Source organism: Vidua chalybeata, chromosome 14 (assembly GCF_026979565.1).
Source record: "Vidua chalybeata isolate OUT-0048 chromosome 14, bVidCha1 merged haplotype, whole genome shotgun sequence".
Lineage (NCBI taxonomy): Eukaryota > Metazoa > Chordata > Aves > Passeriformes > Viduidae > Vidua > Vidua chalybeata.
This window is the reverse complement of record NC_071543.1, coordinates 3,144,025-3,171,092: the sequence shown is the minus strand read 5'-3', so window position 1 is coordinate 3,171,092 and position 27,068 is coordinate 3,144,025. Positions and strand designations below refer to the sequence as shown.

The following is a 27,068-nucleotide window of genomic DNA, read 5'->3' as shown; positions in this document are numbered from 1 at the left end:
TTATTTCTGTTATTTCTACATCTGACTGAATCAGTAATTTCCTTGTTGTAGTTTATCTGGGAGATCAAATCTACCTGGACTTGGTTGATTTACATCTGGTTATTTTATAAACATGCAAACAGCAGATTTGGGTCTGAGCTAACCTGTTGAATTCTACATTTTCCCTAATCACTAAAGGTGTTTAGGTAATGATCCTTTCAACATATTCATATTTTATCTCACATTCTTTATGTAAACCTTATGATCTATAGTAGCCTTTCTTGAGCAGTAAATTAAAATTTCTGCAGGAAATAGGTTTGTATATTTGTATTCAGTGATAAATATAACCTGAGATTTTGGCTAGAAAAGAAACACTTCTTCACAACAGAGCTAGTCCCATGGGATAGGTAATAAAATTGGAAAGAGGAATTACAGTAGCTCTCAGACTAATAAGAACTTAAAATTAAAAGGCAAATATTAATCAAAAGGTGATGAATGATCTGTATTTACTGGAAATTTTACAGTATGCAAGCCTGGAGGAGTAATTGAAAACTACTGATTCTCCAGACAGTTTTTACAACAATCTCCTTGGACATTTTTGACAGTGAAGTGTCTGAACAGAGCAGCCAAAGGAATTCTGGGTTTTGTTGTAAATGGAAAACAGTGCAAAATAGAAAGGCACTGCTGAGGCCTGTTGGTGAGCAGCACTTTTCCACCTCGGTAGAGTTAACCTGGGTCCATCGGTATAACCAGGGATCTCATCAACTCCCGGTGATTTTTGGATGTCCAATTCCCATTCCAGTTCCAACGATGAGTATTCATTCAGCATCCCCAGTGCATGGTCCAGCAGGGCACAAGGAGCAGGAATGCACCACAGCCCTACTGGAACCACAGGGCAGAGAGCGGGAACATTTTAATCCAGGTTTTTTTCTGGAACTGTTTAGCACATGGAAAACGTAACTTGCTTCGGGATTCTCTATAATTTTTGTGAGAATTAGTGCTGAAAATCAGCTTGCTCTAATTTTCCCTGTGATCCTGATGGAGTTAAGGGCTCTGGGGGAGGAGAGGGTGATGCTCCAAACAGGAGCTCCCAGGTGGAGCTGCAGCAGAGCCTCGGGCGCTGCATCTCCAGGCCTTGAAGTTCAGCATTCACCGAGGAGCTGCATAGCCAGGCCTGGGAGGTGCAAACCCCACTCGGACAGACCCGAATGTGTCCCCGGCTATTCGGGAGCAGCGCTGCGCTGACAGCAGTGACACGGAGCGCCGTTCTGTGCTTCCCAGCGCCGCCTCGGCAATCCTGCGGGACTCCTCCCGGGGAGCTCCGAGCGGGAGGCGCCACAGCGGCCGTTCGGGCTCCTCTCCTTTCGGCAGCGCCTCAGCCGGGCGGCTCTGGGGCGAGGGCCGACAGCCCCAAATCGCTTCCCCGCAGAGCTCCGCGCGGCGGGGCCGCGCTCCCCTTACCGCGCATGCGCGCGCAGGGCTGGCGGGGCGGGCTTGGCGGGCGAGCGGCGCCGGGGCCCGCGGGGCTCTGAGGGCGGCGGTGGGGCCCGGCGGGGCCGTGAGCGCGGCTCCGCGGCTCTGTGCGGCCGGCGGCGCTAGGGCCCTGCGGGGAAGTCGGGCGGCATTAGGGCCCGGCGGGACACCGCGGGCGGCTCTAGGGCCCGGCGGCGCGGGGCGGGCGGCTCACGGGCCCTGTGCGCCCACGCCGGGGGTCTCGCCCCCCCTCCCGCCATAGAAGGAGCAATGGCGGCGCCGTAGCGCGACCGCCGAACCCCCGCCCGAGCCCGGCCGGAGCCGAGCGGGGCCGCCGCTCCTCCTCCTCCTCCCGCCGCCGCTCCCCGCAGCCCCGCGGCCGCCATGGCCACCGAGCTGGAGCCGCCGGCCGCCGGCGCCGTGTCGGGCGCGGCGCCGCTGGAGGCGGAGGAGGACGAGGAGCACTGGCTGTACGGGGGTAGGTACCGCCGGCCGCGGGGGCAGCGCGGGGCCCCGGCCGGCAGCGGGCCCGGCCCCGCCTCAGGGCCGCCCCCGGCTGCGGGGCCGTGCGGGACCGGGGGCGGCCCCGCGGGTGGGAGGGAGGGACCGGTATCTCTCCCTGGGCCCCCTCAGAGGGACCGGCCTCTGCCCCCGGGCCCAGAGAGGGACCCGCGTCCGCCCCCGGCCTCGCCTCAGGAGCGCTTGAGCGGCTCTTTCTGGGCGGGTGGCGGCGTGTTATTGTCCTTTTATCATTAACACTGCTGCAGGGAGGTCAACGAGATGCTTTGTTAAGAGTTTCAGTTCGCTAATCACCCAGATCTTGTGAACCACTGGGCTAACGGGGCTGGGATGTGGCCAGTATAAACCACAGGACTTTATTGAAACGTCTTTGTCCTCCAGATACGCTTTCCACGTGAATGCTTTTATGTTTCTTCTTCCCCAGCACGTTAAATTTCTATATAAAGACCTTGATAGGTGACTTTAGTTCCTATCTGATGGTTATCTCTGTTCTCTGAGATTTAGGATATATATTTTGAATTTGGTTTGGTGTGCGACATCACCTCTGCAGGTGTTTGTTGGGTTGGGTTGATTTTTAGTTGTTCCATTTCTAGTTGAACTTTGTTGAAAAGGAAGTGTTTGGGTTACAGTGCCTTGGCACCGCTGAGTATTTCTGTATCTGTGATGCCTTTTGTGATTGAATTTAGCTTTTTTTTTCCCTTTCACTTGAATAATTCCTTTGTTCTTACTGTTGTTTTTGCAGATGACACCACTGGTAAGCAAGAAGATGGACCAATTTCTGGGTGAGTCCCGAGGCTGTTGATTCATTATAACAACACGTGGTGTAAAGATTGAGCCTTGTTGAACAGAGCCTCGTGAGTGCTTTGGAGCGGTGCTGTTGCCAGGAACAGCAGCCTGTCCTTTCCCCATCCCATGGGATCATCCCCAGCCACCCCTATGGGGGTGGCAGGCATTTATGGATGTGGAAGCTGTGAACTGGATGAGTGGACTGGTTTGATTTAGAACTAACTTTTAGCCCTTTTTTTTCTCTCAGTAATTTGTTTCAAACCAGATCTCTTTTCCAGTTTAATTCCCTGGAAAGAACGATGCCTTGAGGATTGGCATTGGTAAAACTGGCCTGTGCTTTAATTTGGGAAAGGTAAAAACCTTGAGCTGCTGAAACCAGCACATTGTGTGAGACCTCTCAAGTGCTGTGGGTAAGACTTGGAGATAAAACCAATCATCAGTTTGGCTTGCTGTGTGTGGAAGGGATTGTCTGTCCTGGCTTATATTTCCTCTATTTGTAGCTGTGTGTTTTGCACCAGCAGAGCTTGGTCTCAGCAGAGGATTACCTGTTTGCCATTTTAAATGTAACATTTTTCAGAAGGCTTGGTTTTCACTGGGCTTGTGTGTGTTCAGCCCCTTCCAAAGTTCAGTTTAGTGTTTATTGTCATCGTAGGTTCAGTGTCTGGAATATTGAGGTTGTTACAGATACTGTCCTACTTTTGTGCTTAAGGAATATGAAAGCTTGTTCAAATAAACTAGAGGTAAAAACCATGGTAAATTGTTACCTTAAAACATCAAATGAGCTTTGTGAGGAGGAACAACTTTTAGACAGAAATTTACAGCTGCTTTACATAAATCTGCTGTTCCTTGTCACGTTCATCTGAATATAATTTTACTTTAAAAGCAGGACTAAAAATCTGAATTTCTAGCGACTGTCTCCAATAACTGCAAAGTGTAGGAAGAAAGAATATTAGTGGCCATGCTGGCTGTCCTTTTTTTTCCCTCTTTTTATTTTCCCCCCATATTTCTTTGTTGCACAATGAGAATCTACCTAAATTAAGAGCTGTGGGGTGTTTTTAAGAAAAATTACTCTTTGTTTGCTCTGCTGTTAGCAACTGCAGCTCCAGGGATGCACTGCTGGCTTGTCTGGAGTGTTTGTCCCCAGCCAGGAAGCAGAAATCTGCAGAGTTTGGGATGCAGCATCACTGATATTCCCAAGCCTAAGGGATGTGTTAGAGGCCAGCAGGATGCTGTGCTGTCAGCAGTGCCCAGGGTTATGTTGGCATTCTGGGGAGGTGAAATCTCTGCCATATTTTTCTGTGCCCAGATAATGCTGGTGACCTGTCAGCTGGTTCATTCCTAGGAAGCAGAGAGGTTAGGGAAAGGCTCCTGTTTCCCAAGTGTCTCTCTGAACTCCAGTTCGTACATGTTAATGCACACCCACAGATGTGTCACTTCATGTGACTTAAAGCTGAAGGTAACACTTGTCACTCTTCCTGAATGCAGAATCTCAGAGTTTTAAGGAGATTCAGGGTGGAGGTCAATGCTGAGTTGCTTGGATTGGGCAAAAAGTTATGGATCCATCAGAGAGATTTTCTCCAGTGGTCCATGCTTTGGTCCTCATGCCACAGCCTGTGTCTGCAGCATGGAAATACCTGGAGGCTGATTTTCCCTCTGACATCTTGGCTGCCTTTTATACCTGACTCTGTGCAGGTGTCACATCAGGAATCTGGCACCCGTGGGACCTGTGCTTGGTCAGCTGTCCAACCTTCAGCCCTCTTTTTGATCTTGGCCTGATGAATTTATTTGTGTATGGGACTTCCCCAGAATGGGGCTTTGGTTATGCCAGATTGTTTGTTCTTTGTTTTACACTCACTAACAGCTGAATTGGCTTATTTTGCCTTTCTTGTGTGGGGTCTCATGTCACTCTGAAGTGACTTTAATGTGACCAGTGTTTGGATTCTGTGAGATGTTGCCTGTTCATTTTTGAAAACAATCCTGTGGATGTTTGTTGTCCGACATGGGATTTTAAATTAATGGCAACAACTCCACAAAGCACTGGTGGAGAATTGGGTTTCTTTGGCCTGGGCTGTTCTGATTGTCTCTCTTAAAAAAACTCGGAATTATTTGGAAGTTTTACTAAGCTTTACCTATGACATTAGAGACAGATGAGCTCTCTATTTGTCAGTTCTGTAATACTTGGCATACTCTTTTCTAGTGTGTGTACATCAATTCCACTTTTTTGCTTGGCCAGTGCAATAAACAATGTTAACGTTTGTACGAACTCTTAAACTGGAGGTAAATCCAAACCTGACCATTGTTTCAGCAGGTCTAATTTGTAATGAGTGAGAAGAATGGGTGCATAATTTTGCCCATAACTTTTCCTTTTGGAATTTTAACTACTTACTGTAAACTATTCGTAGAAACACTAAAATCACTCTTTCTTTAACTTCTCTGGGACAGATGTCTTTGCTGTTGACTAAATGCATGTGTAATTATTATCATCCTTAAGGAGGAGGTGAAATTTTGCTTATTATGGTCTTATTCTTATCAGTTGTGATTGTGCCAAATCCGAGCTGAGCCAGCTGCCACTGAGCTGTTGAGTGCTGTCAGGTGCTCTCTGGATGTGTGAAACTGATTCTTCCCAGCAAAAGCCAAGCCAGGAGGATGGATTTTTTTGTCAGGTAGTTGAGCAAATGCCAGCAGAACAAATACACAAGAAGAATAAAGCATTGTGTGAAAGTCACCTGGGCAAAGGCTTTAGAACTGGTTGTAGGTGACCCTATAGGCTGGGCTTGTCCACTTTCTCTTCTGTGTCATGGACACTTTGTTTTCTCTGTCCCCTCCACCAGACACACAGAATCTGCTCACCCTCTGCAGGATGCTCCCCAGGACAACCGGCCCGTCAACAACGAGGACAGAGAGATGTCCCAGCACGTATGTGTCCCACTGTCCACGGTACAGTGGGGATTTCTGTACTTCTCAGCACTCCTGAGGACAAGCAGGGAGTGTAAAGATCCTGGTACTGCCTAATACCTGATATCTGCAGTGTTTGGATGTACTGCCAGCCATTCCCAAAGCTGAATCCAGGAACAGCCTTGTCAATCCTGCCTTGAGTGGTGGGGAGGGAACCCTGGTGCAGGCTCTGCTCATACCCTCTCAGGAGGCAGATCAGGGTCTCTGATGCTGCAGTCTGGTAGGAAAAGCAGAACACGATGTGTTCTAGCTCAATATTCAGTGTAACTTCTCAAGGACCTGTAAAACATGGGAAACACTGGGATAGAAAGCCCAAGATCCTGGGAATCAGTTTTGGTCAAGGCTCAGACCTCTGAAAATGCAATCTGGTGGCTCAGTGCTGAAAGAGGAGGAAGAGGGTTGCTTCTCCCCACCCTCCTCTTGTGATCTTCACATTCTCTGGACAGAGAGACATAATTCTGTCTCTCAGGATTTCTTGGAGAAGCACAGAGAGAAGAAGAGAAAACAGTCTTTATCTCTGCTCCTTTGTTTTCCCTGTGGAAATGTGGAATGTGGTGTGGAGATTGTTTACCTGAAGTGATTGCTGGATTGGATTCTGGTGAAGGTTGTTTGGGTTCAATGATCCAACTGTGTCTCAGACTCTCAGCAGAGAGTCATGGGTTTGTTAGTTAGGTAAGTAAGAATGTAGAATAGGATAGTATCTCTTTAAATAGTATATTAATGTAATATAGTATAGTTTTAATAAAGCTATCCTTCAGCCTTCTGATCTGGAGCCAGACATCAGCATTTCTTCCCTGAGCCAGGGTTTGCCGCATTTTACTGTGTCCTCTGCTGGACTCTTTGATGGGTTTGTTTTCTGCCACTGTTCTGCCACATCAAGAGGGTTCATTCAGGGTTCTGACAGACCCACGTGCTGTGGAAAAGGACAGAGGGTGAGGGATGCCTTCCTCATGTAGGGTGAGGTGCTAATTCAGCTCGTGCTTCTCACAAAACTGTACTTGCTGGATATCTGGAAGATTTCTCTTTCTATTCCTTTACTTTTGTGCCCAGCACTGGGGTTGCACTGGAGCCAAATCTTTAAAGTGAAGTGACCTGGGGGCTGATTGTGCTAAATCAGCCAAACCAAACTCCTCAGCAGCTCCCTACCACAGAAGTTGTGGTGAGAGAATGTTTGCCTTGAGGTTCTTAGGTGAAGCCTGGTGAATGTATTTTGGTGGTTTTCATTTGTGGTTGTGTACTTTGACCATGGCCCTTGTGAAGGAGGTATGTCAGAAAAGCCCCAGCTCTCAAAAAGAGTGGGGCACAGGAACTGAGGGATGTGGTGAAATTCTTAGAACTGAGCTAAACCTTCCCCAGGTTCACAAATATTACCCCAAATTTCATGTCGGGCCAAATCTTTAAAGGACGCAGGAGTTTCTCTGTGGGCAGCTGCCTGTTGTTGTTGAAGGCTGTTCAAGAAGCTTCCTGAGATTTGGCTGTGCTGGAGAATTCTGAGGTTGTGTGTATTGATGAGCTCCTGTGTGACTGTGCTGTTGCAGGCCCTTCCCAGTGGTGAGGATGATGAGGATGACAGTGACAGTGACAGCGATGACGATGATGTGAAGGTCACAATTGGCAACATCAAAACAGGAGCGCCGTCCTACATGTGGGTACTGCTGGGTGTGGGGGTTTGGGCCTGAGGGATCCCAGCATGTTGAGATGGAAAGGGATGAGCTGGGAGCTGCTCTGGCTCCTGAGAGCAGTGGCCAGAACCCCACAGTGGCTCAGGAGCTGATGGGCAGCTCTGCCCTGCACTTGCTTGTTGGAGAATCCATCTGTAAAATGGGAATGATAATCCGTGGGGCTGCTGCTAGAAAATTAACTTACTAATTCCTGGGCTCCCTGGGGCAGAATCAAAGGTGGGAAGTTCTGTTTAACTCATCTGTGAAAACTTCCAGAACCAAAATCTGCAAGATTTTGCTAAGCTAAGGATTTGCATAAGCTGTGAATTTACTAATTTCCAGCTGTCTGATTTTCTGTGGCTCAGAAATGGCAAGGCTGGATTTGAGAAGCAGGAAATTATACTTTCTACAACTCTGCCTAATGTGCATTGAATAAAAATAATGAGAGAGCATTTTGCTTGCTGCTAGCAGCCTTCCTCTTACACAAATGACTTACCTGCGCTTTGCTGCATATTCTAATTTTTCCACTTTATGGATAATTTCCTTCTCTTGTTGTAGAGGTGGTTTCACTCTGATGGATGACTCTGAATAGCAAACCCAGGTGAACTAAAGCATCTCCTGAAGGATGTCAGGGCTTGAATATATTTTGCATGAGACTCTTTAGGCAAGTCATTTGCTCAAATGCCAACATAGTGATTCTTTTCCAATAGGGGAACTCCTATGAATCTAAACTTAAAAACGGGTAGAGGCTATGGAGCATCAGCTTCAGGTATTGCTGTTATTTTTATCTTTCACTTTTCCAGTATTTCACCTACCTGGCACTGACAGCTGCAGCAGCTGAAAATTTTGTTCTGTTTAAAAGAATACAAAATTAGTGTAAACCAGCAATAGGAAGTGCATTTCCTAAAAATTAGTGCTCCCAGCACAGTCTGAGAGGGCAGGATGCAATGGAGTGATTTAATTACCCATCACTAAGCAAGGTGATTATAATTCTATTTAAACTAGGAAAAAAATGTATTTATTGATACTTTTGTAGTAAAACCCCAGAATATTTCTAAAATATATTGTTGCACTGGGGCTGAGCATTGCAGCTCTGGAGAATGACTGAACTCAGTGTCCTGAGCTACTTGCAGTGTAAGATGCTAAAAGAAACAAACTCCGGCCTTGAGTAACAGCTGTGCTTATTTGGCTGCTGAAATTTTCCACACCATTCAGTTTAGTTTCTCCTGTAAATTAAGTCTTGGTTTCTGTCCTTCCACACATGTGAGACTGTCCTTTCATGGGCTTCATCTACTCCCTTCCACTAATTGCTGTATCTATATGAATTCTCTTCTGATTGAGAAAATAAGAACAAATTCCCCTTGTATGTTCTGTACCTGACAGATTTTTGCTAACTCCTGTTAGTCCACTAAAGACTGATCCTGAGAAAGTCTCTTGTAATGAGAAAATGTGTCTGTCTTGGGAGGGGAAAATAGATGCTTTGCCTGGGGAGAAAAATAATTTCATTTTGTTTTCATTTGGAGTAAATTTCATGCATGTCCTAATGATTTACTCTGTCTGTAGTACCAATCTGGGTTGAATTTGCTTCCCTGCTGTTCAGCTGCAGGTGCTGCACACCTTGTTTGTTTATGGAGTGACTGGAGTCCTTTTTATTAAAAAGCTGATTGTGGTTACCTGCGTGCTGTAAACCCGCTGATTAATTCACTGCAGTGCTTTGTTTTTGCTGGAATAATTTGCTGAGCAAATGAGTGGATTAAAGACATTGCATTAAAAGTTTTAACAGTGCCTCTCTCCCCAAAGCCAAGTTGCAGCCCAAAGGTATTGACTTGGATGCCGCAGGGAATATAAATGGATTGCCTGTGATAGAAGTGGATTTGGATTCATTTGAAGACAAACCATGGAGAAAACCAGGTGAGGCCTCACAGTTCCTTGTGGTAAATATTTTCTCCAGTTCTAGTTGTCTCTTTATTTTCACATGTAATTTCTGTCCATTTATTGTTGCCAGGGAACAGGGAAGCTGGAACAATGTGTGTTCCTCAATCTCTGCTGCCTGGCTAGACAGTCAATGGCATTTACTGATTGAACAAGCCATGCTCTACGTAAAATTGGGTTGCATTTATTCTAGTAATTGAACTTCCCTAAAGGGAACAGCTATTTTTTTTAATGGTCTGTTTTATTAATTCCCTAATTCCCGAGAACCTTGCACTGATACCAATCCAATAATGTTTGGCCTTAAAGGCAGCTGAGTGGGGTCAGGATTTGGGTGTTGATATTTGTTCTCCTCTTCCTGTGCAGGAGCTTGTTCTGTGTCCCCAGGCCAAGGCCAGAGTTGTCCCTGTGGTCCCTCCTCATTTGGGTCCTGGGGCTGCCCACACTTACTTGTATGAGGGAGGTTTCTCCTCTTACAGCTGTAGGATGCTACGAATCAGCTGCTTTTTTTCTTCTGATACAAAACTAATTGAAGGAACCAGACATCCAGATTTCTGCTGTGCTACTCTCATAAAATGTGCTCTGACGAAATGTCAACTGAAACAGTCCACTTGTCTTTTCTCAGCCATCATTATTCTCTCTGCCAGCCCCTGTATTTTATTTATCTTTCAGCAGTATTGCTGTGCTGAGTAAGTAGAGCTTTCCTGAGGTTGCCTGTGGTGTGGTCTGGATATCTCTTGCCCACATGAAGGGCACTCCAGTGCTGAAAGGTCCATGGGCATGTCCAGGTATCAAACGAGCACTGAAACACCCTGCAGATAGTGCAGGCAGAATGGAACAGAAGCTTTTCTTCTGCAGGGATTTCTCCTTGATTGCGAAGTGAGACAGAGGGGAATGGGAAGAAAATGAGTTAGAAAGAATGCAGTGAAGTTCAAAGATAAAGCGTGGACATGGTTGGGGCCATGCTGACATCCCTGGACCAAAATAGAGCCAGCTGGCCCTAAAACAGTGTTGGAATGCGATAGAGGGAAGATTTCTGCAGAGCTGTGTGGTCTGTAAGTTTATTTTAGATAGCAAGTAGCTCATTACTCAACAACCTTTCAAGTTTATATCCTTTAGAGTTAATTGTTCAGCAGCTTGGTATGTCTTTGAGTGAGGGAGTGGAAGGAGAAATCCTGTGTGGAAGAACTGATAGAGGTCTGAAGTAGAGGCTGATAAAATCAACAAATAAATGTTGCTGAGTCGGTGTGGATGCAGTTTGCATGTTTGGGTGGTACAGCAGAAAGAGTGGCCAGCCCAGGAGATAAACCTCACTGCTTAGACCTCATAGTTAAACCAAGCTCAGCTTGGGCAGAGTTTTGCTTCACTCTTGTAGCAGCTCTTTGTGTTGGAGTTGCTCTGTGTAGGAATATCTTTGCATGGGGGATGTTTGAGGGACACCTCAGTGGGGCAGGAGGTGCTTTGTAGTGCTGGGAGGTGGGAGGGGTGCTCCTGTAATTCCTGCAGCTGGGATTGCCCCTCTGCATCTCTGGTTTCTTGGCAAGCAGTTTGTGGTCACCTCTGTTATTCAGAGGTGCTCGTGCTGAATTAGCACATTGCACAGGAGACTGGCAGTGGGAGATAACACTCTGGGATGGCTAATTAGGGTTGTGACTGAACTGTAATTACTTGGGTAGTCTGGGATGCATCAATAAAAACCTTCCACTTCAGCTGCATTTCACGAAATGAGTGAGCCCCAAAATCTCCTCTCAAAACAGCAAAGGCAGTGATGGTCAGGAGGGGAATGTGTGGGCTTAGTTCTGCCAGGAAAAAGGTTCCATGATTCCACCCCATTTTTGTGGTGAGGTCTGGAACTGTCACTTCTGTGCTGTGCCCAGCACTCAACTCATGTGGACAATTGGAAGAAACCAGCCTGAAAAAATCAGGCTGGTGAATAAGCGATTGCAGGGAGCTCCCAATGGCCTGTGGAGGTGCTGCCCTGTGTGTCCCAGGGGGTCGCAGTGCTGAGCTGTGTGTCCCAGAGGGTCCCACTGCTCCTCAGGCCATGTTCCCCTCCCACCCAAGGTGCAGCCAGTGTCTCCTCTGTGGCACCCACAGCTTTCTGGCAGGGAAAGCCAGAAGCTGGGTTCTTTGGAAAACTTTTGTTGCCTCAACCCTTTATATAAGCTGTTAAAGGACAGCTTGAGAGTGCAAGTGTGCAGAACCTCTGTGTTAACTCCTGCTCCCTCTGCCAGGTGCTGATCTTTCTGATTACTTTAATTATGGATTCAATGAAGAAACATGGAAAGCTTATTGTGAAAAGCAGCGGCGGCTTCAGCTGGGGCTGGACCCTGCTCCTCCCATCAGCACTGAGAACAAGATCACGGTGGGTGACGTGTGACTCCTGCTCCTGGCTCCGGGAAAACTGGGAGTGTGTTTGTAGTCACAGAGCTGAGGCTGTAAGAGCAGGAGATACCTCACTTCTAAACTGTTCTGTGTCCTTTCAGCAAGGAGAAATGCAAAAATGAATCTTTAAAGATTAAATCTCTGTTGAAAATCTTTTCTGTGTGTACAGCAGGAATTCACTAGAATGAATTTCCAGTTGATTTATAGGGGTGTTTGCTTGGAAAACCCTCTGGATGAGAGAAGTGCTGGGAGAGGAGCTGAGCCCCCAGGGTTGTTTTGCTTACTGCTGGAGCCTGCTGCAGTGCTATGGCTGCCTTTTGTGTTTGCAGACTGCTTTGGCCATCAGCCTTGCAGGAGTCCATGATGGCCATCAGAACTTCAGCCAGTTGTCAGAACTGCAAGTATTGCTCATTCCAGTTTTGACTTAGTGACTCCATGGAAAGTGATACGAGTTTAATAAACTCATAACAGGACTTCTGATGGGAGACAGTGGACAGCAGGCTGAGGCTGGAATGGCCATTAACTGACAGAAATGGCTGTGCCTTGACTGAAGAATAGGTTGCTATGATTGTTCCTTTTCTTTTGCTGAGGGTTAATCACTGGTGCTCCATTCAATTGAAAGAAGGGCACAACACCCATGTGTTATCTGTTACCTTCCATAGGTTCAGCAGGGAAGAACAGGAAATGCTGAAAAAGAAGTGGAAAGCAACATCATCAAAACAGAGTTCAAAACAGACTTCTTGGCTCTGGTGGGAGGACGAATGAAGGCTGGGCCTCCTCCCAACAGGTAAGAGAGGAGCATGTTTTTCATAGGGGCACCTGAGCACCACCTGGGCCGTTTCTGAGTCTCCTCAAGCCTCAAAGAGAAGCTTTTAAGCTTGGCAGGAAGCTGCTGTGGTCACTCATTCCAGTGTCACCTCCAGCAGTGCAACTCCTGCCTGTCCCTTCCCCCCTCCTTGGCACAGGGAGGGAATCCTGGATCCCAGGTGATGGGACACATCTCTGGGAGTGGAAGGAGCCAGGCAAACACCTCAGCTCTGAGGGCTTACACTGCTGACATTGCTTGTGCTTGTTTGGCTTATTCCTACTCCCACGATGTTAATCTTTGCCTCCTCAAGTGGAAGTGGATTACAAGTTTGGCAGAGGATAAGAGGAGCTGTTGGTTCCTGAGCCTGTGTGCGACGCTGCTGGATGTGTGGTAGAACAACTGAGTCATTCTGAGGGGCAGCCTCTGCTGGGGAAACCACTTGGCCCTTAGGAGATCGATGGGGTTTTATCAAAAGCTTCAGAAGAGCACACCAGACGAGCCAGAGCTTTGGGCTCAGGGTGTTTCTGTTGCTTCATTCACAAAACAGCTTTTGCACACCAGCCTTCAGAAAGCAGCCCTGCATCCCAATTTTACCCCTTACCTGGGAACCAACACTCTGCTTCAAGGATGAGCATTAAAGCTGTGCTCAGTCTGTTAGATTTGAGCATTTTGGGACCATTTCTGTTCCGGTGTGTAATCCCTGTTTTTACACCTGTTCCTGGTGGTTCTTTGGATAACATTCCTGGGTGTTCAGAGAGCCCAAACTCACCCCTGCTCAGAGGGAAACTGTTCAGGAATGCAAAAGGGCTTCTCCTTGGCTTCTCGTTGCCATTTGAGACATGTTTCCTTGGTGGGAAAGAAAGCATGAAAGAAATCTGCTGACAGCAGGAAAAATTGCTCCTTCTGGTGCTTCTGAGCCTAAAAAGATGCCTGTGCTTTGTACCAGGAAGCTGGGTGGGACCATTGATGTGATCGGGGGCCAGGCAGGCACAATCCGCAGGGTGGAAGGGAGACGCCGGGATAAACACGCCTCGGAGGAAAACCCCATCCAGGTAAAGTCTCTGCAAGGGGCTGCCTTGACAAATTGCTGATTTTATTGCACTTCTGGTGAACCCTGGGTAAATGTCTGTGTGTTCCTGACCTCCCAGTTCACACCTGCAGAGCAGCATTGACCCTGTTGAGGTGTGTGCATGGATCATTCCCTTCTGCAGGCTCAGTTAATTTCTGGGTTAAAAGCTTGCTCTTGCTAGGAGCCAGATTTGTCCTTTAAAGACCAGTCTTCTCTTTGGAATGCTAAGGCCTGAGTTCTTTCATCATCAGCCCTCCCAAAGTATTCCTAGGAGTGTGTAGCTGGGAATCTCTTTTGTGGATTATTCCCTTGCCTTCCACTGTGGGGTTGGAATCTTCAAATGTGCAGTGAAGGGTTTGTACCTGGGGCTGGTGTTTCTCTGTACTTTAAAGTAACATTTAGTCTCAAATCAGTTGTTGCAGCCCACACCTCAGACTGAGCCTGGGCCTGTGTTACTGGATCTTGTCCCTTCTAAGAAATGAAAGCCTGGGTTTAAAGCTGGTCTCAGTTCTGGGTTTGCCTACCCAGTTTATGACCATAATGTTCTCGTTGGTTCCTAGGCAGGAAGCTGCAGGGTCTGAGGGCCATCTGCCAAGTCCCCTTCTCTTAACCACCTTCCTCCTGCCAACTCTGCTAACTTGCCAGATAAACCTAAACATGGGACCTTTTCCTTCCTAGGCTAAATTCCTTGGGTTTTTCTCCATGGTTTTGTGGCCTATTTATTTTTTTAGTAGTCAGTTTTCCAGATTTTGCCAGCAAGAAGAGTTTGCTTAAGAGACAGAATTTGCTGGGAAAGGGTTGTTTGTTGTTCCTCCCCCTCACAAGCACTGCCAGCTGCACTTCAGGTCACTGTGGTGCCTCTGCATTTTGGTCACTCTTCAGGCACTCTTCAGTCCTGTTGTGGAGATGCTGCCAGCATTGTAAGGGCCCTGCTGCAGGAGCAAAGGGATTAAAACACTCTCTTCTCATTCCTGTGCCCCCTAAGGTCCTGGGAGACCATGGCAGCAAGCCCCAGCCTCCCCAGCAGCCCCAGCAGCCCTCCCAGCCCCAGCAGCCTCCTCAGCAGCAGCCGTTCGCTCCACCAGCGGGGCCTCCGCCTCCCCCGCTCGCTGGGCCTCCTCCTCCACACTTCCTGCACCCTCCTCCTCCAGTGACTTCTGTTCCACCTCCCCTGCATCCTCCAGGTATGTGTTTGCTCCATGGAACTCGAGTTGGGATGTCCCAGGCTTGGAGCAAATCAGAAGTTTAATGGTTCAGTGCCATGGGATGGGCGAGCACTCAGGGAACAAATCCTTACCCCTGGCCAGCCGTTGTTTAGTTTCCATCAGCCTATTTAATATTTGCCCTGAATACTTTAAAATGGCAGCTGGTCCTTGAAGAAAAACCTCTGGGCTTTATTTCCCCAAGGGAACCTTCCAGTGCTACTGATCCATTTGCTTTATTGATAAATGTCAAGAAGCAGGTTCCTGTTTCTCTGGAGGAAGCTGAGAACTGTTGCTTCTGGCTTAAATACACCAGGCCAAAGTTAGGGGGCCACACTCTGGGCTTTTTCTGGTCCTGGAGCAGCAGCCAGACTCTGCAGCAGCAGCAGGAACACTTCATACAGTGACTCCTGCCTGAGGACGATTTGCTGCAGCACTCATGGGTTCTTTTCCCTAGTAAATTTTCCATGGTACCTTTTCCTGCTGCCTTAGATTAAAATGCTTGGCAAAATCGAGATGGACACACTGGAGTGGAACCTGCAGCAGGTTTTCCTCTCCAGCTCCCTCAGTTGTTCTGAAGACAAAATCAATTGTTCATGTGTTCACACTCAGAAAAGGAGTTCCCCAGAGTAATAGAACAGCAATATTTTGAATTATAAAGGTAAAAGTGATCATCATTTTGGAAAATTATATAATGTGTTGGGTAATTCCTGCTTAGTAGCACCAATTTTTCTCCTGTTCTGTTTGCTCCAGTATGTGAGATTTATTCAAAATTGTGCTTTGAGGTTTAGCTTGAGGTACAGAGAATGCATGCAGTACAGAGAGGCCATGTTTTCCTTGTTGTCCTCACTTGTTTTCCCTGCTTATTTCCACAGGCCTGCCACCTCCAGGTCCAATTCCAGGTAGGTGTTACTTTGTTCTTAGTAACAGCAGCAATTTTGATCACACAGGTTCAGAGCATTTAGACTAAGTAACATGAAACTGCATGGCACCAGTTTAGAGCACAGCTAATTTAAGATTAATGAACTCAAACTGAGCATTGAACCTGAGCTGCTTATCTTCTATTCTGAAACAAATCTGTAGGTCAGAATAACTTGAATGCATGCTGATCAGAATGTAACAATGTGTCTGCATCCCAAGAACCACTTCTCCTCCATAGGGCTGTAAGAGTTAATTGCTACTCCTTGATGAATCTTATGTTCAGTATTTAGATGCTAAAATAGAAAGTAGTTTTTGCTTTGTTTTTTTTTCCCATATCCCTACAAAACTAACAGAGCTTTAGGGTGTGAATCTGGGGAGGAGATCCTCCCTGAAGGAAAATTATTCCATTGTAAACAGGATCTTGTTTAGAGTAAAAAGATGCTTTAGTGGTTTTTAACTGTGAACAGCACTTGTGAAGCTGCAAGATCTTGGTCCTGATTTACCCTTCTGTGTCTAGGATTGTTCCCACCACCTCTGGCACCACCACCAGCTCTCCTCATCCCAACCTTGGATGGGTAAGACCACACTTGGGTAAGATCACACCATGGGAGCAGCTCCCCTGGAGGGAAAGAGGGAGGAGAACAGAATCAAAATCAGTGCTGGGGATGCCTGGTCTGGTCTTGAGTTGGGGTAGGGGAGAGCAGGGTCTGTCAGGAATCCTCTGTGCATTCACCTGGATTTGTCATATCCAAGGCACAGGAAGGAGCCAATAAAATCTAGGTAAAGCCTAGAGTAGTTCATGGCATGATTTGTTACTGTAGATGCTTTCTCTGAAGATGCTCCAGGTAGTTTGTGAGCAGTGGTGCTTTCTCAGGGTAAGCAGTGGGATTATGGCAGGTTTGGAAGCTGTGGCAAAACCTGTGAGCATTTCTGGTAGTGGGATTCCCATAAGAATGCTCCACAGACCTCCAGGAAAAACAGGGTGAAGCTGCAGCACAGCCAGAGCTGTGAGGGTCCCTGATGTCAGTAACTCACGCCCTTTTCTCTCCCAAAGGCAGCCAGCCAGCTACAACAACAGGCAGCCACCTCCCTTTGGCTACAACTCTGCAGGTGAGCCCCGGGCAGGACATATCCAACTGCTGCTCTCTCTCTTCCCTGGCTCTTGGCAGCCCGGGCTTTTCTGAGGCTGACACACACGATGTCTGCTCCAGCTCCAGGCTCTTGCTGTGTCCCAGACAGTCCCAGTCAGGAGCACACGCTGAGTGTGCTGCTCTGAGTGCTGTGCAGGTGTGGTGATGCAGTTCTGTGGCCCAGTGCTGAGGCCCAGGTTGCTGTTCAGGGCAGATCCCCAGCACAGAGAAGCTTCCCCAGTGCCTCAGCAGTGTGTTCTCCTGCCTGTTTGCACACAGCTATGCTTACCCTCACTCACACTCTCCCCACCCTTAGGGATTAGCACAACCATCCACAACTACTGAGCTTGGCATCTCCTCTCTGAGCTTTTGAATCCTTCCTCCCCCACTTCATCTCTCCCTTGCCTACAGGCACCATGTCCTGTGGTTTTGTAATGGGAGAGGCGGTGCCAGGATTTCATCAGATTCCATTCCCTGGTGCAGCCCCAGTTCTCCCAGTCCTGTAGTGACCAGCAGTGGCTCCTCCTGGCTGTGCTGAGCAGTGGAAGCACAGGCAGCCCTGCAGTGCCTCCCTGCAGGACAGGGTTGGAGGAGTGGCCAGCCCTTCCCAAGGAGAGGAGCCTCCAGTGCTGCCAGATGTGGCACTGCTTTGGGATACGACCTTGCTGGTCCAGCTGGCCACCTCTGCCTGGGAAATTCTGGTGGCTCTGGGCTCCCCAGGTGACATCCTTCACTGGCAGCTGGTGCCCCTGGCCCTCCCCAAGTGCCACTCTAGAGCAGAAGGTACCTGGTGGGAGGTGGGACCTTGTACAGGTGACCAAGAGCCCAGGGCTGACAAAGACTGTGCAGTGCTGCCTGTAAATGCCTGCTCTTGGGCCTTCCTCAGGGAGAAGGAGTTCCCTGTTCTTAGCAAACTGCTGGAAACGAGGAGAAGGACAGCAGGGAGTTGGGCCATTGTCTCCTTGGATCCAGTGCTGCTGCCAGAGGGGATCTTTGGAAAGGGAGGGACACAGAGGGTGCTGGGCATGCTCTGGAAAGGGAGGGACACAGGGGGCGCTGGGCATACTCTGGAAAGGGAGGGACACAGGGTGCTGGGCATGCTCTGGATGATGGAGCATTCTGCTCTCTGGCTGCAGATTCAGGTTTCATCAGCTACCCCCCCATCTCCACGTCCCACACGCCCTGGGTGACCACGGTGGACAAGGGCACGAGCAGCTCCAGCAGCAGCCACTGGGAGTACTCGGGCTCCAGGCGGGACAGGGAGCGCGAGCGAGACCGGGACCGGGACAGGGAGCGAGACCGGGACCGGGACCGCACCCCGACCACCAGTGAATACAACAAGTGAGTGCTGCCCTGCTGCTGCTCCCTGGGCAGCCCTGGGGCACCTCAGGGTGTCTGGCCAAGGGTTAGAGAGGACACCAGCTGAATTCTCTGGAATGTCTAGGGAAGAGCTCCTTTGGATCAATTCTACAGCACAGACCAGGAGCTGTGTCACTGGCTGATTTCCTGTCTCTGGGTCTGGGATTTTTGTTTAAATCCAGCAGAACCAGTTCCTCTTGCTCTCCCACGAGGCCAGTCAATGAAATAGCCCCTCTGTGTTTACTCAGTGTTTCACAGCTCAGTGTGAAGCACTGGCTGCAGGAGCTGCTGCTTCTTGTCTTCTAAATGTCACTGTCAGATCAAAGGACAAACAGCCTGCTCTGCTCCGCTGTCCTGTGGGGCTGGGAGTGCCATTCCCTCGGAGTCGGCCAGGAAATGGGAGCAGGACTGGAGAGACCACCTTGGTGGGAGCTGCTGTGGCTTCAGCTGACAGCAGTGCTGGGAGCACTTGGGGAAAAGCAGGAGGCTTGGAGCCTCCCTGTGTTCATCTAATGTGAAGGCTGGGCTGCAGAGACTTCCCAAACCCATCCCTTTGGTGTTCAGTCACCAGCAGTATCGGTGTTTTGCAGACTCCAGGCCCAGAAATGCCAATAATCATCCAAAACATGATCAGAATGTGCATTCCTGGCACAGGATACTTCCTGCTGGGGAGCTTCCCAGCCCAGGGAGGGAGCAAACGAGGCAGTGTGCTTCTAATATTTTTTTTCCTCTTTATAAGCTCTTGGGCACTGTGGATGGGGGGGGGGGGAAAGAGAACAGAAGACAAACTTGGGCTAAAATTGGAAGATCTCAGACTCCCCCACTTCCTGGTCCATGCTGGAGCCAAGGCCTGTGATCATCACTCCTGAGAACATTGCTGGCATTTCTGGGTGGTGTGGAGCACTCTGGTGCAGGTCAAAGCAGGGCAAGGGCTGTACAGTCCTTTGGAGCACTCCCAGCTGATTGATCCTGGACATTTATTTGTCCAGCCTGTTTCCAGGAGTGTCAGAACAATGTCTCTGATGTCCTCTCTCCCGAGTCTGAGTTTTGTTCACAGAGTTAACCCTTTGGATTTTGGCTTTCAGAAGTTGACCAGGGGGATGTAGAGGGAAGTGTGGGATGTGTCTCAGTTTGGTGTACACTCTGCCCACCCCGTGGGGATTGAATGTGGTGCTTTGAGCAGGTAGAGGGGTGCAGATGGAAAGCTGCGCTCACAGTTTGATGTTTTGAGCTTGTGGGGAAGAAAAGAGCCCCTTACACCAAAGGATGAGAGGCTGTCTGGGGTGTCAGTGCTGAGGGAAGCCCAGCAGCTGGGGGAAAGCGAGGAGAGGAGAGTGTGTGCGCTGTGCTCCTGTTGCAGGTGTTTCAGGAGCACCCTGGTCAGTAAGAGGTGCCAAATGTTGCCAGTGAGGGCGGTTGCAGCCCAGCCTAGTGGCTCAGGCCCGGGGATTGCCCTGTGCCCACGTGTCCCTTGTCCCCACAGTGACGACGAGCGGTACCGCTACTACAGCCGCGAGCGCAGCTACGACTTCGAGCGCGATTACCGGCGCAGCCGTGACCGCAGCCGCGAGCGCGAGGAGCGGCACCGCGAGCGCCGCCACCGCGACAAGGACGACGGCAGCAAACACAAATCCTCCCGCAGGTCAGTGAGTGCTGGGCGGGCATTCCGTGCTCTCCAAGTGGAATGTCAGCCTGGCTCATCCCAGCTCCCTCTGTCCGAGAGCCGTGGGCAGGAGGAGCCCTCTGGGACAGGGAAAGGAGACCTCGGCGTTGAGTTCTGCTCAGTGGTGAAGGAGGGATTGAGCTGTGCTCGGCCTCCCAGCAGACCTGCCATCTTAACAAAAGCACACACAAGGGAGGTGCAAGGCCATGACAGAAGTGTCAGGTTTTGGTCCTGCTGCTCCTGCACACCAGGGCAGAGCTCACAGAATCAATTAGTCTGGAAAAGATCTGTAAGGTTGAGTCCAGGCTGTGACGCAACACCGCCTTGTCACCCAGACCATGGCACTGAGTGCCACATCCAGCCTTTCCTTAAACATCTCTAGGAACAGTGACTCCAATACCTCTGGGCAGCCCCTTCCAATGCCCAGTCACTCTGTGAGGAACTTCATTCTGCCTGTACTCAGAAATTGCTCCTTGAGCAGGAGGAGCAGAGCTCTTGCCCAGAGCCTGATAGTGAGGGAGGTGATGGTCTGCACCAGTGTGAAACTTCTGGGGCAGAGCAGCATGTCCTGAAATCACAGCTTTTCTGCAGCAAATGGATTTTCAATAGATGATCTCTCTGGAAGAGCAGTCCCTAGCAAAGCAGCAGCCCTGCTCTCTGGGCTGAGGCAGGTTCTGTGCTCAGGTCCTGTGTCACTTCACATCCCATTAATGACCTGTTCTTGCTCTTTTTTCTTGATGTGTCAGCTTCCTCCTTTTAGGGGAAATTCCTGTCAGCTCTGTAGGTAATTATCCTTATTTTGAAGCTGGTATCAGAAAAACTCTTATGTAGTGACTGGAGGAAAAAGGGTGTTTTTATCCTTAAGGAGATGAGTAAGTTTTCAAGGAAGGGCTGATTGCTGAAGGGTTGGAAGCAAAATGATAGGAAGAAAGACGAAGACCACAATAAAAATTGAATACAGAACAACTGGAAGCTGAGCTGGTATCAGACAAACAAGCCATTGCCTTTAGGGTTATTTCTCAGCTTCCTCTACTCTGAATTGAAACCTTGGAGTAGATACCTCACTGTAGAAATCCCAGCCCATGATCCCCTCCAACCCAAACCATTCTGGTGTTCCCTGCTTGAGGCACACTGAGATTTGGGCCTGTTGGAGGCACCTGCAGATCAAAGGGTTTCATTTCCAGCTTCCTGCAAACTGAGCAGTCTGCAGGAAATCACTGACGCTGGCTTCAGTATTAAAGGATAGTCACATTGTCCCAGCATAAGCCACTGACACATCGGCCACAAGGTGGCCAAAGGTGTTTGGTGAAGAGGCATCAGCCTTTTATTTTTCCTTTTTTTTTTTTTTTTTGTCTTTAATGGCTTTGAAACCATTTATTAAACCAGTCAGAAAATTACTTGAAGCCAGGAGCTTTTCAGCCAGGTTCAGCCAGTTTAGTGTCTGCTGCTAAACTGGAATTCCAGCTGTGCTAACAATTGGTCTGTAGACCTGCTCATGGAGCTGTGCCTGCACAGTCACAGTTTATCCTGGGATAAATTTATGTGCTTGTTCTGTAGTCTGGGCTGCGCTTTCACTCTGCCACCTTCACACCACAGTCAGCTCCTGAGTGCTCCCTTGGTTTGACCCTGTGAGAGAAACAGCAGAAAATCTCCTCGGGGGGGGGGGGGGGGAAGCAAACCAGCGCTCCGCCCTTTTCCTGGTAGGAGACAGAGCTGCTCCTGGGGCTGTGTTGGCTGCATGGAGCAGCTGGCAGGGCACAGGCTCAGGGCATGCACGTCCTGCTCGGGCTTCTTCTGCCTGGGATTGCTCCCACATCACAGAAATCCTGGGTAAACATCCCCAGTTATCCACCCACATCTGGAAAACTGGGTGAGATAAAGGAGTTCTAAAGCACGAAGCCAGTGAAGAGCCAGGTCAGGTGTGAGTCAGCAGAAGTAGAAACAGGATCTGCCTCCCATGGGGAACCCACATTTCTCTCACTCCACTGATCCCTTTGCTGCCTCTAGTCCAGGGATTTCCCCAGCACATTCAGAGGAGTGAAAGTTTCAAACACATCTCGGGTTTAGGACTCCTCCTCCTCCTCTCACCCTTGATGCTGTGTCAGAATTGTTGGAGCTCGCTCGGGAGTGGAAGAACAGCAAGGTGCTGCCTGCAGACACTGCCAGGAGTGGCTGTGCAGTGTGGCAGTGTGTGAGTGTGACAGTGGCAGTGTGGCAGTGCTGATGCGTCCCAAAAATCCCCACCATGCCCTCAGCACTGCTGATGTGGCTCCCTCATGTGGGGATCAAAGTCCCTGTACCCATCACTGGGTCCCTGCTGTGGCAGGGCTGTGTCTGATGTCACTTTGTCCCTCTGTTCCCGCTCAGGAAGCAGCACGAGAGCGAGGAGGGCGAGAGCCACCGGCGCCACAAGCACAAAAAGAACAAGCGGAGCAAGGAGGAGAAGGAGGCCAGCGAGGATGGTGCCCAGGAGGGCGAGGAGCAGGACACCAAGGAGTGAGCCAGCCCCCCATCAGCTCTCGGCAGGAGCTCTCTCCTGTGGAACCAGCATGGAATTGGTGATGTTTTGGCTGGGGGGTGATTTTTTTTTATTATTATTTTTTACTTTTTTCCAAGGGAAGAGGCTGACTGGGCGAGCCGTGGCACAGCCAGCAGTGCTTCAGGAGCTGAGGCTGCACGTGCCCTTAAACTTCCTTTTTTTGTTTGTTTTTGATACAAGACAATACAGCAGTACTAGTTACAAAGCACTGAGCTACTCTACTCATCCACATCCCTAGGGAGAACTTTGGTGTATCAGATCCTATGGTTTCTGATGGAAGATGGCTTCAGCTGAAACTAACGCAATTAGGTCATAGTTCTTGGTTCTTTTTGTCATCATCATTCCTTTTTGAGAACTAGGACAGTAACTGCAACTTGAAATTTATTGTCCAAAGAACAGCGTGATTTAGATCCCAGGAGCCAGCTTAGAGTCTGGTGTCCAGTAGCGAAGTCTCATCCCCAAATCAATTTCTTTATAGCTACAAAAACAGCTTCTGATTTCTCCATGGCCAGCTGGGCATGTCAGGAGGAGCTGCAGGATCTGCTTCAGGTGGGCACAGAGGCCTGCCTGGATGTGACAGCTTCCAGAAGCTGCTGAAGGTGTTCACACAGCGTGTGCAGAGACTCCAAAACTGTTTTTTTTTATCCATTGCAAAGGTAGTTCCGTCATGTTACACCCCTGCGTGGGGAATCAGTGAAGATCCATTGCAAGAGCATGAATTTCTCTTTAATTCCTTTTGACTTAACTATTTTATTTCCTTTTTTTACTAAGAGTTGACTGAATAACCTAGAGTGCAGTAGAGAACACCAAGTCCCAGTTAGCAGTTTGCCCTCGTGGGACTGGCGTTTCTATTTGGGTATCACCAACACTCCTGTCCAATGCATTCCTTTCCCTTAGATCCCAAAATAAATTTAGTCAAATTCCAAAATTTCTTTGGATTTAGTATTGGTTGGGAAAGGGGCAACAGAGATGTTTCTGGGTGGGAAGAACAGGGGAAACAATTTTGAGGGGTTTTCATTTATCTGCTCATTAGGATCCTGCCCTTCTGTTCATGTGCATCCACAAATGTCTCATTTTCCTTTGACTTGTTATTTAAAACTGTCTGAAATATTTGTCCTAAAATAATACGGTTCTGAAACATTCTGTATTTTTTGGTATTGTAATCTTGGAAGTCTTGAGTGTGCTGGGAAGTGTCCACCCTGTGCCAGGAGAGCCCTTTGGTTTGGGTTCAACATTGTGACAGTGCAGTGATGATTTGTAACTGCAGAGCCCAGGGGAGGAGGAGGAGGAGAACTGGGACTTCTGCTGGGTTTTGGTTTTCATGGAGTTTTTTAATGTGCTTGAGCTCCTGGGAAATGTGTGTGCACTGAGCCAGGGTTAGCTGGGATCAGGCTGCAGGCTGTTCCTGCCTCTGCAGCCACGGTGGAGCCCAGATTTAGGACTATCACTCACTGCCCCCTGGGCAGCTCTGCAAGCTGCAGCACTCCCAGCTCCTAGCACTGGGTGTGCAGGGAACAAGGGAATCCTCCTGGCGGCTTCTGCTCAGGGCAGGGCTTCAGCTGGGATTGCCCAAAAGCTTTTAGGAGAATGGGATGAACTTGAGGAGAAATCCAAACCAGGGTGGTGAGGAGGATTCAGGAGTGCTTGCTCCATGCTCCCTGGCACCGTACATCACAGAGGTGCCGCCCTCCCTTGCAGAGCCCAGGCTTGGCCAAGGCAGTGTCAGGGAAGAGGGGCCCAGAGCCTTGCCCAGCCTCCCTCGGGAGCCTGCATTTGGTGAGGATGAGACGTGCTGGCTTTTCCAGCACAAGAGCTCTGGCCTTACTGGGGCAGCCAGTGCCAGAGGAGGCCTGGCAGTGCCTCCAGCCCCCTCTGAGCTGCCTTTCCCTGCCTGAATCAGGAACAGTGCTCCACTGGACTGCTCCAAGGTGAGTGGGGGCTGGCCCCAAACCAGGACATTTCTCCCACCTTTGCACGCTCAGGTGGCCCTGGTGCCTCTGCAGGGGTGGCCAGGGCTGTTGCACACCCACTCCCTGACCTGAACAGTTAATGGTGATCACATCCAGGCTGCATCCCTGCACCCTGGGTGGTGCTGTGGGACTGGGAATAGCGAATCCAGCATGGATTCAGTCAGGGCTGCACCTCCTCCTGTGTTATTTGAATGAGCTGGACCCAGGTCACAGAATATTCACAAATGGGGGCAGGCTTTTGGGGCCAGGAGCAGCTGTGAATTTGAGGTAAGTAGTTTTAAATTGATTTCTTCTCATTAAATAGAGGTAAAATGTTTGCCTTTACTATCAAGGGAATGTAAAGGTGGGGTGTTGGAAATAATCTGTTCTTGGCATCAGGAAGCTGCTCCAGGTTTACTGGTGTTGGGATGTGGGGTTTACTGTTGTTGAGGGATTTTTCCAGCCACAGTGTATTTCAGGATAGTCCAGCTCCTTTCCTGGGAGAAGCAAAGACTGTTTCCTGCCACAGGGTCACATTTTGGAGCAGTCTTGCTGAGGTGACCTGTTCTGGGGGCATTAGCTGCTACATGGAAAGAAAGGCTAAAAACCACACCTCTAATGCTTATTTTTCAGCAATATGACAATAATTTATAAAGGCATCAAAACAAATTCAACATCTATTAACAAGCTGATTTGGGAACAAAATTTAAATTATGAGGACATTTTGGTGAAGTTGAAGGCACCTTGAAAGGAGATGGAGTAAAAATGGTTCTGCAGCCTCCTCCTCCCTCCACTGCCAGCCCAGCAGCTGCACAGCTCTTCCCTCCTGCCCTTTCCCCACCTTTGGGGCAGGCAGTGAGAATCACCCTCCTCTGTCCACATCAATATTTACTGTTCCAGGCACAGATTCTGCACATTGATTGGAAAGAGATAAAAAATTGCTTCATGTTTTTGTGTCCCAGCGAGGTCAATGATGAGTTTTCTTTGTGGATTATTTTGCGCTCAGCATTGCCCAGTAGAACAGGAAAGCAGCCCTGGAGCCCAGGTAGCCCCAGCTGTGCTGTCAGAGTCCCCAGAGCTGTTCCTCAGCCCAGCCAAGACTGCTGGGAGGATGGAGCTGAGGTTCCTGCTGTGTCCTGGGCTCTGGGACAGGCCCTGCCCACAGCTCCCAGCACAGGAGGTGAAGTCACTGTGTGTAAACAATGCCTGAGGACAGCAAATGACAAATTGCAGTCCAGGAAAAGCTTCAGCCAGGCCTGGGCTCCTTCCTGCAGGGTTGCTACAAGGAATTAAACATTCATTTCAGGCAGCATTTGGACAGGGGACAGACTCCTTGGACTCTTACAAAGCTGGTCCTGCAAAAGGTGCAGCAGAGGCAACACAGGAGGAAAGATCTCTCAGTGAAACCTGGTTTGAGAAAAACCCATCATTTCTACTGCTGTTGCTGCTAAAAAAGGGAATTGCTTCAGGTGGAGTTTGCAAGTCAGAACTTTCACAGTATCAGAGGTCAAACCACCCTGCCTGCACTTCAGTTCTTTAATTGTAAATTTTAACTGCACAGTGGGTTTGAACTGAAGCCAGGCTGGGCACAGTCTCCTTCTGGAGGTGACTTTTCCTGTAGCCAAGGTTCCTCTGAGCTTCCCCTGATCCCATAAGTTGATATTTTGCTTCAGCTGCAAGAGGGACGTGGACAGAACTGCAGGAGAAATCTCTGCTTCTGCCCCTGCCTGAACTCTGCCCTTCATCACTGGAAACATAAAAATAAGACAGGCATCAGGCTGGGCCAGGGGTGTCTGATACCAGCCCATTCCCTTCCTCACCTTCCTTCTGGGGAAAAAGCTGCTTTTATCAATCCTAAAAACAGGGAAACTTGTGTGCAGTTAAGTGAACCTTACCCTTGACCTTTGGTAAAGTCACATTTTGCAACGTCATATTTCAGTGAAACCCCTCTTGCTGATACCTTTGAGAGTGGTTCTTTGAGCTGTTGAAATTGTCCCTTTGCAATAAATCAGTGGAGTTGGCAGGATCCTAAACTGGGATTTGTGCCAGGACCCTCATACAGGTAACAGCTCCACCAGGCTGCCCCAGCAGCTCTGAGTTACCATGGGGTTTTCATGTTTTAACACAGCCCTTGGGTTACTGACACCTGAAAATGAGGACTGGAAATCCTGGTAGACAGAAGTGCCTAAATTGGGTCCCCATCCTTACAGATTTGGTAGCTGCTTCTAAAAGCCTCTCTTTTAACCTGTTCAAATACTCAATGGAAAGCAGAGCCCTAAAATCAAGGCAAGCCTCAGCAGCCTCCAGGGCAGGTTGTGGAGAAACACTGGGAAAAGCTTTCTGTGCACCACCAATCCTAAGGAGCTTTAATGAGCCTGGGAAGCTCCAACAGCTGTTGGATTAACCCTTACTTTGAATTCAACATCCAGATTTGTTGGTAAAATGTTTTCCATAAAAAGGAAGCAAGGAGTCTTCCATGGCAATGCACCAGGAGCAGGAGTGCAGTCCCTGTTTCCCTGCCAGGTGTGGCCTGGGTGGTGCCCAGCTGCTGATGGGTACCTGGAAGTGTTGGGGGATTGCTGGAGCTGTCACACCAGGCTCCCTGGCCAGGACACCACGGTCAGGGTGACTTTGTTCCTCTGCTCCTTCAGCATTGGGATTAATTCCGAGTTGCTCATTCCTATTGCTGGCACTCCGTTCACTGCCACGATTTCATCTCCACACCTGCCCAAAGAAAGGAT

General features: G+C 49.1%; 2 protein-coding genes across 6 annotated transcripts in view; one reads left to right on the top strand and one right to left on the bottom strand.

Annotated features, from left to right (window-relative positions):
- Window positions 1-1,522: 1,522 nt before the first annotated feature.
- Window positions 1,523-23,525, top strand: LOC128795158 (pre-mRNA 3'-end-processing factor FIP1-like). 3 transcript variants are annotated; one of them, XM_053955709.1, is made up of 17 exons: window positions 1,893-1,930; window positions 2,714-2,753; window positions 5,291-5,420; window positions 5,589-5,694; window positions 7,251-7,357; window positions 8,084-8,142; window positions 9,174-9,284; window positions 11,537-11,667; window positions 12,350-12,474; window positions 13,442-13,547; window positions 14,550-14,748; window positions 15,642-15,668; window positions 16,205-16,262; window positions 16,742-16,797; window positions 17,954-18,158; window positions 19,660-19,818; window positions 22,207-23,525. In XM_053955709.1, exons 3-17 carry the CDS (start codon window positions 5,404-5,406, stop codon window positions 22,337-22,339), a joined length of 1,599 nt encoding a protein of 532 aa, XP_053811684.1. In that variant the 5' UTR covers window positions 1,893-1,930; window positions 2,714-2,753; window positions 5,291-5,403; the 3' UTR covers window positions 22,340-23,525. The 3 variants fall into 3 exon arrangements, with proteins under 3 accessions (XP_053811682.1, XP_053811683.1, XP_053811684.1); XM_053955707.1 differs by lacking the exon at window positions 5,291-5,420 and having other exon boundaries at window positions 1,523-1,930; XM_053955708.1 differs by lacking the exon at window positions 5,291-5,420 and having other exon boundaries at window positions 1,524-1,930; window positions 5,589-5,673.
- Window positions 23,526-24,955: 1,430 nt separating this feature from the next.
- LOC128795156 (ligand of Numb protein X 2-like) overlaps window positions 24,956-27,068 on the bottom strand; it is a 29,045-nt gene continuing 26,932 nt past the window's right edge. Inside the window, exons 10-11 of one of the 3 annotated variants that reach the window (XM_053955705.1) lie at window positions 26,887-27,051; window positions 24,956-26,074 (exon numbers count right to left, since the gene is read on the bottom strand). In XM_053955705.1, the coding sequence (XP_053811680.1) occupies window positions 26,916-27,051 (136 nt within the window). In that variant the 3' untranslated portion in view covers window positions 24,956-26,074; window positions 26,887-26,915. Of the gene's footprint in view, window positions 27,052-27,068 lie in introns of all 3 variants that reach the window. The other 2 variants (XM_053955706.1, XM_053955704.1) reach the window with 2 other exon arrangements.

Coding starts and splice junctions, on each gene's coding strand:
- LOC128795158 (XM_053955707.1), top strand. CDS start 1,837: ATGGCCACCGAGCTGGAGCCGCCGGCCGCCGGCGCCGTGTCGGGCGCG. Junction 1,931..2,713: donor GGAGCACTGGCTGTACGGGG/GTAGGTACCGCC, acceptor TTGTTTTTGCAG/ATGACACCACTGGTAAGCAA. Junction 8,143..9,173: donor CTATGGAGCATCAGCTTCAG/GTATTGCTGTTA, acceptor CTCTCCCCAAAG/CCAAGTTGCAGCCCAAAGGT.